Raw genomic sequence first — 15,980 nt, forward strand, 5'->3', positions numbered from 1 at the left:
AAATAACCCGTCGAGCTTGTAACCTACCCGCGGGATAATTCTGCACGCTTCGAGTCACGTAACCGAATGCGTTCCATTTTATAAACCTTGCAGATAAATTACGTGCGTAATAAAAACGGCAGGCAATGCAGGCTGCAATTTATATTTTTTCTAATTATTGCTACGTTAACTGTTTAATGTTGTTGTTGGAAAACACAAAAACTAATGTATAATGTGTGTAATATTGTACAACTACACGCGAATATGATATATCAGGAGTAAAGTCATGTTTTAATCCTTTGAGTCAAAGTGACAAGTATTCTTATCGCATATTTTATATGCATTTTCAGTATATGGGACATTCCATGACATATAAATCAAGATTCTCATCGTCGATGTCTCAGGTTGGCTTTATAATTTTCTGTATGAAATTACATGACGCAAAACGCAATCGCGATTTTTTTCAGAAGTTTTCGACCCAGCGTATCTGAAGTGTGATTTAAAAACTTGAAACAAAAACCTCCGACTTTCTAAAATCTGAAAAAATTCAGAAAAATCATAGGAAATATAAAACTTTTTGACACCTGTTAGAAGATGGAGATTTCGTAACTGTAAAAGATAAATAAGAAAACTGAAAACAAAAAATTATCGTCGTTAAAATTATATTAATATTATTACGAATGAACATTTTTGTGTTCATTCCTACGTCAAAAATGGATTCGAATAATAGTCATTCATTTTTTTGACAATTTTTCTTACGTCAAAAATATATTTGAATAATAATAACTTTTCATTAATGACATGATAAACGAATTTCTGTACCAAAAAAAGAAAACTTACAAACTAACAGATACAAGCAACGTTTTGATCAATAAAATTTTGAAGAAACGTTAGAGAAGTTTATCCGCAAGTAAAGGAATTATGTATCGGAAAAAAAAGAAGTAAATCAAGGACTGCGTATAGTGTAATAAAATAATGACTATATTAAATAAATAAAAAGGCTTTGATTACGAGGAGGGGCGCAAAATTGAGCTACGTAGATTAAAATTCCGGTTCGGGTCGCGGGTTTCGCATGAATTGATACACTTCGAACGCATCATATCACACGACGTTCGTAGCACACCCAACTTACAATTAAATATATTACCCATACGTATTACGTTTTATAACCGATCGATAGATCGATACTCGGCGATCTCTGAATTGATTGACGGTATAAATCATCGCTAGATCGATGTTAGGTAATAACTTGATCTATTCGGCGATAGATCTAAACGATTATTATTATCATCGTTATTGTTGTTGTTGTTAGTTATTATTATTATTATTATTATTAGACCGCGAGGTATAAGAACTACTATCATCATGATTTATCGTAGTATTTTAATCGTTATTAAATTCAATCGATGCAATGAAGCTCAATTAATTTGGTGATATTTTCTAACATGTCGTATATTTACAACAATCGATAAGAATGTGGAATGTGGAATGATTTTCACTATCGCATGGGAATTTTCTATTGGATAGTTAGAGGTAAAAATTGCTGAACTATGAACCCTGGACTATGGAATAGTTATATATACATACAACTTTCAGAAGTTTCTTTTACAAGGTTCCACAAAGATTTTAACGCACTGTGTATAAAATTTTTTGATAAATATATTAATAATCTTGATAAACATTCCTGGAAAGTTGTTGGAAGAGAAAATTTCAAATTCTTCCAAACATTCGTCTGACAATGAAATGGTGTAAATTATATGGACTGTCATTGTTTATCATTATTTTATTTGATCTTTTTGTCTCTCATTTTCATCACTTCTTATCAATCCATAATTTTCCCCGTTTGTTCAAAACAAATCTTACGATGCATTTTCGATTTCGCAAGACAACGACGATTTTCGTTTTAAAATTATGTAATTTTTCACTACAGCAATATTGTGAAAATTCTCGAGAACCGCATATCGTTCGATTATAATAAGAAAGAGTTCTGATGAAACAATTTTTCCAACGAATTTCGCAGTGTTTTGAAATTTCTATCAACATGTCGAGGAGAATTTGACTCTCTTGAATGAATTCTCTCATTCAATAATTAATTACTGTAATCTTGTCGCACTTTTTCAATTACAATCCATCAATTATTACACCGCACGTAATGTTATACATAACACCGGGACAAATGTATGTAATAACGAATGTCAAATTTTTCTCTAAACGAACATATTCTCACCATAGAATGTCTTATTTCTGCATAATTTAAACGTAAATACGTATATTAACTGCACTAACGGTTAAAGCTGTTGAAGCGATGTTTAAAATTCCAGAACGCGTCGACGTGCAGCTTGCTGAAGAAGTTATATGACATAATAAGAGCTTCGTATGCATTTATATATCTATAGATACGAGGGCTAATACCTACCGATATGAATATGTCGGCCGCGAGCGATTAATAAATCGATCCTAATGGGCAACGTGAGCCCTATCAATATTAATTTAGCGATTAATTACGTGGTCAATCTTTCACTCCCTGTACCTTTTTACACATGATACCTTTTTCCCTTGAGTACTAAAATAACAAATGGCACGTTCCGTTTTGTACAATCCTCTCAGCTCCGAAACCAAATTAGATTTCCTTTTCAATTGCATTTATTACCGTTGATTATATTATAAAACAAAAAAAAATCCCATTTTCTATTTTATTTAAAAAACACGAATAAAAGAAGAATGAAATCCAAGAATCTAACAGCGGAATCGCTGGTAAAGTGAATTTTTCTATTCTGCAAACAATATTTTGAACATCTACGCGACATCGATTTATGAAAATTGCACCGATCTTCTACTAAATACGTTTAAACCCTCGATAGATATTTAAATAAAATATGTTCGACTTGACAAGCGTGTAACGGAATTGAAATTTTCAGGAAAAGCAGAATCGAGAATGTAAAAAAACAACATATCCATTAATTATTTTTACCAACAATCCCGAGCAAATTTCAACTATCTTATAAAGAAGAAGTCAAAGTTTAACCAAAATTTGACCAAGTGTAACTAATTCTAATAAACTAAACGTGGGAACCTAACTATTTACACTCAAAAAATGGCTTTAGATGTGATTCAGAGCGCGACAGCAGCTGCATTGCTCCGTTCGCATTTTATCGCGTCTTACAACCGCAATTTTCAAGCCAATTTTTGTCTTATTCCTTGGTACCACGTACTTCGATCTTACGATATATATAATAAGCGGCTTTCCTGCAAGAAGGAATCAGGCTCGGAAAGAACGAGAATTCTCTATCGCGGTTACACATTTTCGAATCCCTTCACAATTGGGGTGATTTTTTTTCATCTTCCTTTTGCATTGCTTTTCTTTTTTCTTTTTTTTTTTATATTCAAGTTAAGGGGTTATATACAGTTAGAATTTTCAAAAAATCGATTTTTTTTTTATTTTATTTTCTCAATGTACATATATTTAAGAATACACACAGAAAATTTCATATCGTTCCGGTGAATATTTCCGAAGTTACACGCAAATTTGAAAAGGCGTTTCAGAGTGCTTGAAAGTGCAAGGCCGGAGCGAAAGGGTTCACCTGGAACGCTGTCCCTTTTATGCACCTGCCTATCGTAAATGTTCCCTTCTAATATATTTAGATGCGTAAAGCAACAGTGTGTTATTGTTTTTTTTTATACCTGAAAGGTAAATTTTTATTTTTCTCTCCCCAAACTTTAAACGCGTTTTTCTCAAAATGGTGTTTACAAAGTCGGTGACCAACATTACTCGAAAACGGCTAAACCGATTGGTCTCAAATTTTAACACGAGCTTCTTAAATATATTTTTTAGTAATTAATCGAAGATTTTTTCTCACCGGTAAATATATTTTTTTTTATAAACAATTTAGGGCCGAAATTTTGGTCAAAAATCGATTTCTTTTTTTGAGAAACCGCCACATTGTCAAAAAAATTTATTTTGCTTATTCCTTCGATTAATTACTAGATTTAACATTACTTTAACGAAATCTGTTTGGTTTTTTAATTTCTGAGGATCCAGTTCAAAGATATAGTGATCACCACAAAACGTCTTTTTTGAGAGGAGCTCCCGGAGATCAGCTGTAGCTCTTTTCCAAATAAATATTTTTACTAATAGTAAGTCTTAAAATACAGTTAGAAGAAAGCATAATATGTGTACAAATTTTCAGATGAATAAATTTGAAAGTTTTCTCAGAAAAAAAATCTGAAAAATTCGCTTTTTTCGGCCTTCTAACTGTATATAACCCCTTAAATTCTCACCGGCTTAATTAGACGTCAATAGCCGACGTCTGAAGAGTTTATAAAAATGATTGATAAAAATAGTTGAGGATATAATTTACCGACACGAAATGGCCAATGACCATCCGCAGTGGCGATGAACTCGGGGAAGCTACAATCAGAAGAAGATCAATGAGCTACAGATCGGATGCCGATCTTAATTCTTACGGTTCGACTCATTCGTCGATCTAACGATCATTCGTGCAACCAGCCATTGTACATATGTATATTATTGTATATTATTTTTTTTACACTTGATTATTTTTCGACCGCTACTCGAGTTCCGACGATCGGACTTTTTATGAAATTAAATACAGGAAGAGTTATTTCGTATTTCGAATTGACGGCTCCTCGTTCCGTTAGCTATTATTATACATTACGGTTGAATAATAGATGAAATATTGCAGATACTTTGATCCTGATTCGGGTGATTATTACGTGACGTAATCGAAATCGGCTAATTTTTTTTTTTGCACACTTTACACGCGTTGATGAAAATTTCGTACATTATTTACTTTATTTATCTTATTCCCTGAAAAAAAAAGGGAATGAGAATTCACCTGTGCAACGGATCGTTCAACCTTGAAATAGCGGCAGATTTTTCAATACGATACTTATTCATAAAACTGAAAAACTTGCTCAATCTTGCATTGAATATCGAAAAAGAAGATTATGCAATGACGTTGAGAAGTGTAGAAGAATCGGAACGTTTCGTGTGAGAAAGATAATCCAAGAAATTCGCGATCTATTAAAAAAGGCTGACCTGAGAATGTCTCTAATAATAATTACAGACTGCTGCGAGATAAAATATAACAAAAATCTCTCTCGATCAAGTTCTACTCCCAGATACGATGAAAGGAGAGAACGCAAAATTAGCAAAACTAGGTAGCCATTAGGTGAGCTTTGAAGATCTGAGAATCGCGTGATACAGGTATAATAATGATAAAAATTCACGGTTAATATGCATAAAATGCGGTTCGTCAGTTTCGAAATCTAGGTTTAGAGAATGATACGGTTTCATTTGTAGATAAAAAGATACGGTATCGTTACACGAAGAACAGGGCTAATGAACGAGTTACAAGAGATTAAACGAGATGACGAGTAAGAGAGATCGAACCAGTTGCGTACCCACACTTTTCTGCGAGCAAAGCAAAGTCCTATTTCACGCCGACGCGACATCGTATCTACCGGTCTGTATTTACCCCGGATACATGTATATATACATTATATGGGGCATTCCATGCCACCTGAACCCAAATATCACCCTCAATTTTTTTCATTTTATTCACCTTTTGGCGCAACACGTGTCGCAAGGCATCGCATATAAACAAATCACGTAACAAGAAAAAAAAAACACGATTTAGCGAGTTTCATATTGCACAAAAATTTATTTCACGATAATCGCTCGATTAGCGAGAACACTATTTATTATGTGAATATTCATTTTTGAGAAAAATTTACGCGGTGAATTCTTCGCGAAGAAAGAAAAAAAATTCGAATCACTCGGCGCAAGTTTCATCAAAAAATTAATTACGATCAACGACTCGATCGTCAAGAGTTCGATATGGTATGGAATGCCTCATATGTGCATATATGTGATTATGTGTAGTCGGACCGCGTATACAAGGAAGAAGATGTAAGGATAAAAAGTGGCCGGTTAGTAATTACAAATTCAGACACGGTCCATAAAAGGCATTTGTTTATCTTGTTACCTTTCTATCCGTGACTCGTAATAAGCCGCCAAGGAATTTGTCGGATCAACGGAAGAGAGAAGAATAAGGAAAAGAAGAAGAAGAAGAAAAGTAGAGTTGTTTTAACAACGTGTGCCATTGTGTTTTTCGTCCAGTATCCGTGTAATTGAAAAAGTTTGCAAAATGGCAGATGAGTCTGTTGAACCTCTGTTTCTATCTGCGAATTTGCAGAAAATTTTCTACCACGGTGTAACAACTATTACGGTTCTCTGGTTCGCAGGTGAAATCGGAAAAAATCTATCCAGATCGGACAGCCACATCCGGGTTAATGATAAGACGAGGCTTGACTAATTACGAAGCAGGTAACGAGCTCAGTTTCATGTAAAAACCTGTACAAAGGTGCGCTTAATTCTTTAGCTGGAAATCAGACTCAGTATCCACGACAATCACACCTGTCGTTGGGAAAAGACGCTCGTTTTATCAAAATTCTATACAATTTTTGTAATACATAAGCCGTGCTATTGTAACGATTGTTTGACGTTCGATTAACAGTGAAATTCATCAACGGTATTTTGAATTGTAATTTTGAATAAATTTCTCAAAAAATTATCTTCTTCTCGACAAACAGACGAGGAAACCATCGAACCTGAATGAAATTTTTTGAAACTGAGAATATAACATCGACTAAACTGCGAATTCCTTGATGATAAGATGTAAGAATCCGCTGCGTTGGATTGCAATTGTAGCGAATCAATTTATAGACAAATCAAATGTATCTATCAATCTTATTGTGTGAACCTTTTCCACGAATTTTGAAGAAGCCAGCTGATTTTTGGAGAGCGTTCAACGATCGATTTTTCCAACATCTTAGTGGAATATACAGAAATTTCCAAAAAATTCATACCAAAAGCTCCTCAGAAATGTTGGGTTATTGATTTTCAAGAATATTATTTCATGCTCCGTTTGTTTAGATGTCAGGAGTGAATCGGGTTAGATGCAGAGCATATAACAGTTAGGTATGTACCTGAGAGTTCGCGAAGATCGCGACAGAGACTAACGTGAAAGTGTATTAGTTATAAAAAGGCAGCGAATTATGCACGTAAAACATTTCGACCGGTAAATCAATAGTTCGTTTGAAAGTTGTCGCCAGTACGAAAATCAATTTGCATGCAAAGTAGGTGAACGTATAAAATTTTTGCTCCATCTTTGAGCAAGAAAGAAACCACATTCTTGCCAATCCGCAGTTTCGGGTAGCGTGGAACCGCAAAAAAGTAACAAACGAATTAACCGACTGATTCGCACGTAGACTTGTAATTATATACACTGTGTATATTGGCTTGTGTTCTAAAAACTTCGGGAGTCTAAGCACAATATTGCTTACCGAGTTTAGGCAAACCGTATTCAAATCATTCTGATCGGCATTATTTTTACTTCAATGATGCATGCAGTTCTAATCGGTAAATTGAATACCTCAATTACATTTGGCGCTGCTGAAAATCTCACGTAAACCCCGATGAAGGATGCAAAAAACTTGATTGAAACGCGTGAAGAAATATGCGCTGACATTTTGTATGCTTCTGTGTGATCTAGGGCGTTCTTTTGTCTCTCATTCCCGACGGTTAGAATCTGTGAGTAGTTTAAATCAGGGGTTAATTTTAACTCGTTGGGAACAAATTGATGAAACACAGATACTAATATATTTTGTTTGAGAATTATATTACGCTAAGAAAGGCATCAAATTGTGGTAAACTTTGGTTCAATAGAAAGCTCCTAAGTGCAAAGAACCCACAATGCGGTAAGCAAGTGTAATGCCAGTCGGTAAGCGTCCGTAACGCGAATACACAGTTGCTTATCGTCGGGGTCGCAAAACTTCGTCAGGTGTGTCTGCGTCAGCTCGGCAATCGGTAAAAGCTTATACAGGCTTGTCGACACGAAGAGCATTGACACAACAGTCTCAGAAACGCGAAGTATCAAGTCCACGCGTAAAAGATACGGTCGTCAGTGGTTACGACATTCGTGATGTCTTTTGGAAATGTATGTTGTTATTACATACAGGCAATAACAAATGGAAAGAAGAATGAAATTCATGTAAAAAGAGTTAGCGTGTGTCCAGTGCCACCATTAGATACCTAAATTTCGTACGCCATGTTTTTATATAATATTTTTCCCTTGCCGGCCGAATTCTTCTTTGATTTCGTTGTAGTTTGAAGTTTTTAATTTGTAGAAATCCGTTAAGTCGGAACATTACGAGTGGTTCCAAGTTATGTTTGGTCAAAATATTTCAACGACGTGTTCGTAACAGGATTTCGAAAGAAATATGAATAATGTGAATTTTATTCGACAAATATATCTGATTATTGATCAAGCTAGAAACTACATCTATAACTTAAATTCCTGATCCACTCAGTTCAGCAACTTTACAAGTTAAAATAAATTATTCAGTACAACAAGCTTAACGAAAGAAGTCAGTAATGAATATTGACAAGGATACCTGACATCGGTATCAGTTCTATAAAAGCTGCTCACATTTTTTTTAAATATTCGCATGAGTCACAAGTCGTAAATTACCATGTTCCTTACTGATTCATATCTTTAATCAGGCTTGTGTACGAACAAACTCATTATATAATCACTCACTAACGCTCTTTGTATCACTGAACGTGTGCGAGTCACTATTTCGTGTCGTTTAATCGCTGTCATGAACAATGAACAGTACATATTTTTCATGAAATACAATATCGTGTTTCGATACGTTTTATAACAACAGGTTGAGGAACTCTATTCCGAAATCGAACTTCTTTCGCAAAATCCAACGAGATTGTTATTGACTTGACTCAAATTAACACTTAGACTAGATGTGTCGATTTCGAAAATTGCTTACATTTTGCTGCCACGTCCAAGGGCCAGAGTAAGAGCAAAAAATAGAGGTGAATGCAATGCCAACTCTGCTAGTGCAGCGGATCGACGAAAAATCAACTATCTATAATATAACACATCAGCGATACCTGGACTCACCGAGTGCTGGACACCTGCAGAATGTCAGCCCACTTCGTTTTCCTGCATTCACGGTCACATTCCGTTGTCCATCAAGGCTGCATGACGTCCAAGGGTGCGTTCCGAAAATAACTGGCAGCGCTAAAAACTCCGTAGGACTGAGGCCCAGCTGCTCACGAACTCGGCAGTGCGAAAGAAATAAAAGATTGTTTAAAACACTGGAAGCTAATATCGGAACGGGGGCTAACCACTTCATACGTTCCTGAGACGTGAAGAGATGGCTCGTTTGCATGATTTAATCCATCAACATAGAGCATGGACTGCCAGAGCAGGCCAAAAACGTATCCGCCGAATAGAAAGAGATATACAGCAGTTCAGGCCTATTTATGTCCTTGTTCAAGCTATATCGATAATATATTTAACCAATAGCGGTCTTGCTTGAGCTATGTCGATGGGATATTCAGTCAATATCGATCTTAGAAAAGACAGCAATTAGCGCTAACGATGCTCTATCTCGCTTGCACAGCGGCGGACATATTTTGTGCATTGCTAAGGTAGGGAACACGCGATCCATTCTCTATGTGATGATACGACCATATTAACAAATGATGTTGTTGCAGCAAGAATAATTAAAAACAAAATTGACTGCAAAATTTTGAAATGGTCATCATTTTACAAGCGCTTCTTCATACGCGACGAATAAACTGATCGTATCATTATTACACAATAATATTCAAAACACCTAAACTAATGTTGGTAACAGAAGTTACGTCGGAAATACTGGGAATGTGAACTGAAGTATTTCCAACGTAAGTTTTGTTACCAGCATCAAAATTAATTTCTGCTACAATCCTCATATTTATCAACAGGCCCTAACAGAAGAGCGGAATCTAAAAAAAAGGCTTCTTCTGAACCGTCCTATTGTATCTTATAGGTGGAAGAATATTATTTTTCTGCTTTTTCCGATAAAAAGAAGCATTGTAATCAATTTCGTTGAGTTGTCTCGTGGAATTTAGGCGGAAGACAATATTCTTTGATTTTCGTATGTTTCAATTAATGTGTACGATAAGTTTCGCGTATTCGACTATACATTTTTCTGTTCATGTTTTACTGTAATTTTAATTCTACCGTAACCTCTCGTCGTGAGGGTGTGTTGAAAGACGTTTATATTATTATTATATGTTACACGGATACCTCAAACAAAAAGAAAATGAAGCTCGCGAAAATTGTGTAATGAAATCTGTCGCTACCTCCCGGACTAAATCGCTCGATCACTCGATCATTCGATTACTGGATACCACGCGATCACTCGATAATTCGCAGGATGACGCCAATTTAGTTGAAATAAAATTCCATGACTTTTCCGGTCAAAAAATTCAGAATTCCTTGGCGTGTTCCCACGAAACTTGGGTAATGGCAGCTTTTACGACAAAAAGCTCCAGAAGTTTTTCACCTTGAATATATAAATTTGAACCTAAAAAACACATAGTTTTACTTCGTTTCGCACGTATAATTAGAATTTAAACAACACCATTTCCGACAGTTAGCTTAACTGAATTTACGAAGCGTTGTTGAAGTTTTAAAACAATTTATAAAAAAAAGTGCGTTTTCCCCTATAGTTCATCATAATTTCCTGACTATTCCCGGTTTTCCCTGTCTGTCGTCACCCCGATTATCAATCATCGCGCCAAAGGCGCGTCTGATTTCCATGATTAATCTACGCGCAAAAAGGCGCGACCGATTAATCTGTCAAAAAACCTTAAATATCTAGGACTTGTCGCAAAATTCTATAGAAACCCAATCCGCATCTGCGTCTTTTTGAATCCGACACATCGCGATGCGAATTGTTCTTCTAAGAGGCGAGTCAAGTCCGGGAGGGAGGTTGGAGGGCATGCATTATTGTGTGGCGTGACGGTCGGCGGTCCTCTTCGACGCGAAGTCTTCGAGCTCAGCATCTCTCCCCACCTAGCGTACCACGGAACGCGATAGATGGTCCAAAGATGCGTTTGCTCATTCAGACGATCACAGAGATAAATTGAATGAAGTAATTATCGATAATGACTAAATAATTAAATTGAATAACGACTGGAAAATGATTGCAGAGCGATAAGAAATGGGCAATTGAACCTCGTTAAAATTTGAAAGCTTACTAATAGTTTGGAGACTCTTCTACCAAGTCTTTCACGTGTTTTTGGAGAAAAATCACTGTGATCATTTGACGCTGTGGATTACAAAAGTTAGTAACATCGCGACCTTCCTACCCTTGCCTGATTCCCAACGGAACCACCCAACGGAAATGTTGACAAGAGATTCACACATACATGCATAAACCCCGCGACGGATCCCAAAACGACCACCTACCTACCCGATTACCTATATTCGCTCTAAACGATTCTCCATTCTTTCCAACACAAATTATTCTTCCTCATTTGCGCCGTGGTCACTGTGACTTACTTTTTCGTTGGTTACCTGTCGGGAGCAAAATGTTTTTGTACCGTAGTCAGCGAAAGTACTATTTTAGTGATTGCTGGCTGACTATCGGTACATCAACCTTTTGTAAGATAGATTAAAAACATCCTGTATGCCGATCAGCATTTTTCTAAGCGAGCTAAGCCTGTAGTTGTGGATAATTGCTGAGTATCAAGAAATTTAAAATGATTCGAGATATATCATGCAAGTTGATTATGTTACGTTCAGCTAGACTTTGAAATGTTAACGATTAAACAATCATGGGAATATGTTTAAACCTCAGGTGTATTCACCACTTAAACGACGTCATTTGAAAATTCAAACATCGGTAGGCAATTATATCTGTAGCTAAGCACTACTTGTTTTCGCGAATGTCGAGTAAGTGATGGTAACCTGTCGCGATGCTCATTACACTTTCAGCAACGTGCAAAATTTCTAACTTTGAGTCACTGTGGTAAAATAGGTCAACTGCAGAAAAAAAAAATGATCCAACATAAAGTAAAGCATCGTTGCGATCATGAATGAGCCTATCCATGCAGCTAAGAAATCGAAGATTCGTGTAACAATTGTTACCGCCACGCCACGTGACAGAGGAGTCCCAGGGAAATACCCGTAACCCAACACATGCAAACTCACCAACGTTGCTGAGTAATGGAGAAGTTACTCAGATGTCTCTGCGTAACTCTGAAAAGGCGAAAAAGGAAGCTCGAATTAATAACAAACTGGATTTTCAGTTCTGAGATAAATTATTGTTATTGTCAGCTTCTATATTTATTCACCTCATGTTACGCAATAACCAAAATTAGGTTTCAAATAAACCATACCGAATTATCAAACAATAATTAAGATAAGTTTTCTTACCTCCTCCGGGTTGCTCCACACCTTACATGCATATGTAGTAGTTCTCGTCGCATCTCAGGTTTTATGGTGGTTGGACACACTTATCACACTTGAATAAGAATATAATAAAATATTACTCGCACAATGTACTTGGATCAGACTTCATGTCACTACAGATTGTCTGTAGTTTGCTTGTATGATATTTCAGGGATTTCTGAATTATTTGTAAATGAACTGCAGAACTGAATACTAGAGGGTTAATAAAACAAGCACAGATATCCAATAAATGCCTAAAATTAGTGAGCAGCTTAAATCATTTACGATCAAAAGGGACATTGTAATTAAAAATCATATCAAATATGTATGTACCTTTCAGTTCTATTCACTTCATCGCGGGTGGTTTTATTTTTAGTTTGTTGTCAGAGATCGATTGATTGGGTTATGTCATTTGGATCATCGCTGAATGTGGTCGATAGTGCTGTAATGTAGTGTACCCCTGTAAAAAAGTAAGAAAAAGCAATATTTTATTAGTATTTCTTTTGCAAAATTAGCATATAAGACGTTGAAAAATTTCTAATATTTTCTTTAAATGTAATGAAGAACTTTTGACCTGTTCAGCTTCTGCATTTTGTTTTCCAACATTATATCACCAGTGTCACTTAATGAAGATACTCGTTAACCTTGATCATTTTTACAGTAGTTCAATTCTGTAATCAAGTAAAACAACAAAATTTTATTAATATTTGATCTAATTCAACAACCATTTACTCAATGTTTAAACACATGCAATTTTGGTTTTATGCCAAGCTTTGGAACATCTTATCGATTACATTAACAAGTGAGAAATGATTGTTTTATACCTGTCGTTTATATGCAATAAATTCATCAGTTCCGCTACCCAGTGATATCTTCCAAGGTTTATTGACAGGACCTTTAAACCTAGGTGATCAATATGCCAATCAACGTTGTTGCAGTTTCTTTCTGCAATCAGGTAACATAACACAATATTTTGTTAATACTTAATGTAACTTTAATAACGATTTAAACAGCATTCAAAATTCACCATTATTGTCCAAAACATAACAGGCATGAGGAGTCAATAACAGTTGACGATTTAGATTCACACGAAATTTCGAAACGATTAGTAACGCCGTGATGCGTTAGATTTTGTTGCATGGTAATAAAGGATTACGAAATGGAGGATCCCTCTACCGATAGATCTCCAGAAAAAAATTGGGAAAAAAAAGATGTAACCGCTTACAGTTTTGTGTTACGTACGAAACAATGCCAAAATCAACTACGCAGTAACATTAGTTTCATTTCACAAACGTGTGTCCACGTGAAAGACGCGATCTGTGAAACGAAATCAGAGACACAACTTGCACAAAGGTCACCTTCCGCAAGACCCGTGTTTTCAGAATGTTAGAAAGAGAAACAAAGTGGAAGTTTATCGGAGCATTTTCTTGTCACAATGCAGCGTAATAATTACACTAGATTCAAAGCCCATTAGCAATTGTTTGTGTCGTAGTAAACTAAACGGACCGAGTTAAACTTGCTAAGAATGCAACTACGCACTTACCGAAAGTCAGCCGCGTAAACAAAAACAAACGACACGCGACGCAAAGACAATCGACAATCGAAATCGCTAAAACCTGAAGTTGCAGAATAGAATGAAAATTGAAACAACAAACTCACCTTCGATGTTGCAGGCTGTTTCTATTTCAGAAACTTGGTTCTCTCACGGGCCAGACGCTGCATGCCATTCATATATTATTCACAATATGTTTCGTGGGAATTCGCTAATCGAATCACGTTACACAGCTATTTGTTTAAACCATAAGGTATCGGTGGATGGCCATGTTCCGAATACAAAGCCTGCACACGGAGATCTGAATTCTCGACTTACGGCTTACGTGGTTTCACTACGTCTGCTCGGAACCGATTGACGCCGCGCTGCTCTCGGAAACAAGTTACAACCGGTCGGAAACGCCATGCGGGCTGTCCAGAACGCGGCTATATTATGAAAAATTGCCGTTGCACACCGCGTCAGGCGTCAATTGAAATTTTCTGGCGACTTCCAGTCGAATAAAATTCGTTGACCGAAGATGTATTTAGTAAATCCCGAGGGTCCAATTATTGGAAAAAGAGTCCCGCAAAACGATTCTGAGACGAAGAATTTCCGAGCTCGGTAAATCGCAAACAAAGGAATAATACAGTCGAAATTTGGCCGATTTTGAAAAATACTCTAATCAATTCTTTGATGCACTATATCGACGTAATTTTTCGAGAGGAATCGATTGCGCGCAGTCCGGAAAATCATCGGCTACTTCATCTCGCTTCTTCATTTCCTCCATTGTTTCACACTTCTCATTAACAATTCTACATTTCTAAATTCCTCGAATAAATATATAATTGAGATCCACTGACCTAGCCACGTGGGTTTGGGCCTGCGACATTTTGCCTCGTCAATTTGACGCCCGCGAAAATAAGGTGAACATCCAGCCTCAACTCGCTCTTTTCTCCCTAGTTCGCTTCGCCAGATGGCAGCCCTCGGAAATCGTCGTGTGTGTCCGCCGTTTCTACGCGACGATGATTTCGAATGAAAAGCATCATCATTCGATATACGATAACTTACCATATACTTTCAGAATATTTTATTTTTGAAATGACAATCAATTTTTTTCAGTTATTCAGCGTCACTTGCCGAAGTCGGAAATCAGATCAACATGCTGAAAACGATTTTATGAATAAAATTGAGACGAATGTTCCCCTTTATTGTAACCTTCTACATGACCACCTGTCGTTTGTTTTACCGTTTGACAGCTCCGCGGTCATATTCACTCCGAATCGATTGACGCTGCGAACGCTCTTTGATAATGGCAACAGAAAAGGACTTGATCAATGGTGAAACACGAAAAAATTGATTTCTATATTAAAGTATTATAGGTCTCACGAATATATCTCCATACTATCATAGCTCTTGGCATTCTTCCACTGACGCTACACTACTTTTATGTCATTAAATATTATTTTTTTTTCTAGCTGTGAGAGATTCTCTGGAGGCTGACGGCAAGCTGGGAAGCATGAAGGCAGAAATGCGCACAGAAGTAATGAAGCTTCTGGATGGGTCAAGCAAAAATCAAAAATCCACCCGTCCGCATCCTCCGCACGATATTTTGGTCCTTAATGAATTAATTCGCGAATACCTGGATTGGATTGGCTATAAGTACACTTCGACAGTATTGATGGCAGGTAAATTTATGCATGTTTTGATATTTGGAAAATAAATCGCAACCACTGCTCTTTATCCACGCTACTAAAACTTGAAAGAAAAATCTAATTTGAGAATTATTTTTACTCTAATGTTACAGAATGTGAACTCCCAAAGCAGCCGATAGAGCGGACTTTCTTAGCACAAGATTTGGGAGTAAAGGAGAACGACAAGACGAAGAGTTCACCTTTGCTGATTAGTCTTGTGGAGACCTTTAAGACTCTCAAGAATACTTGAGACCTTTTGAATTTACTTGAGATATGAAACCGTGCTATATTTTCTTATTGTGTATTTATAATCATTTTATAATAAAAGTGGTATTTCCCAATCGCATGGCAATTGATGTAGTATTTTAGGATTACCTCCTTATCTTTCAACTATTTAAACAAGTGTAGTTATGCAAGATCGGGAAGTCTTACTTACGAGTACAATAGAATTCA

The 15,980-nt window shown here is 36.4% G+C and overlaps 1 protein-coding gene across 1 annotated transcript; it reads left to right on the plus strand.

Annotated features, from left to right (window-relative positions):
- Window positions 1–14,807: 14,807 nt before the first annotated feature.
- Window positions 14,808–15,879, plus strand: LOC124297024 (centrosomal protein 20). Its single transcript, XM_046747587.1, has 3 exons — window positions 14,808–15,173; window positions 15,312–15,521; window positions 15,641–15,879. Exons 1-3 carry the CDS (start codon window positions 15,146–15,148, stop codon window positions 15,775–15,777), a joined length of 375 nt encoding a protein of 124 aa, XP_046603543.1. The 5' UTR covers window positions 14,808–15,145; the 3' UTR covers window positions 15,778–15,879.
- The last annotated feature ends 101 nt before the right edge of the window (window positions 15,880–15,980 follow it).

This window comes from Neodiprion virginianus, chromosome 2 (genome assembly GCF_021901495.1).
Source record: "Neodiprion virginianus isolate iyNeoVirg1 chromosome 2, iyNeoVirg1.1, whole genome shotgun sequence".
Taxonomy (NCBI): Eukaryota; Metazoa; Arthropoda; class Insecta; order Hymenoptera; family Diprionidae; genus Neodiprion; species Neodiprion virginianus.

What these genes read in the sequence shown, in the direction of transcription:
- LOC124297024 (XM_046747587.1), top strand. Translation starts at nt 15,146, where the DNA reads ATGGCAACAGAAAAGGACTTGATCAATG. An exon ending in AGAAAAGGACTTGATCAATG is followed by an intron (nt 15,174 to 15,311) that starts GTGAAACACGAA and finishes TTTTTTTTCTAG; the next exon opens with CTGTGAGAGATTCTCTGGAG. An exon ending in TTCGACAGTATTGATGGCAG is followed by an intron (nt 15,522 to 15,640) that starts GTAAATTTATGC and finishes CTAATGTTACAG; the next exon opens with AATGTGAACTCCCAAAGCAG.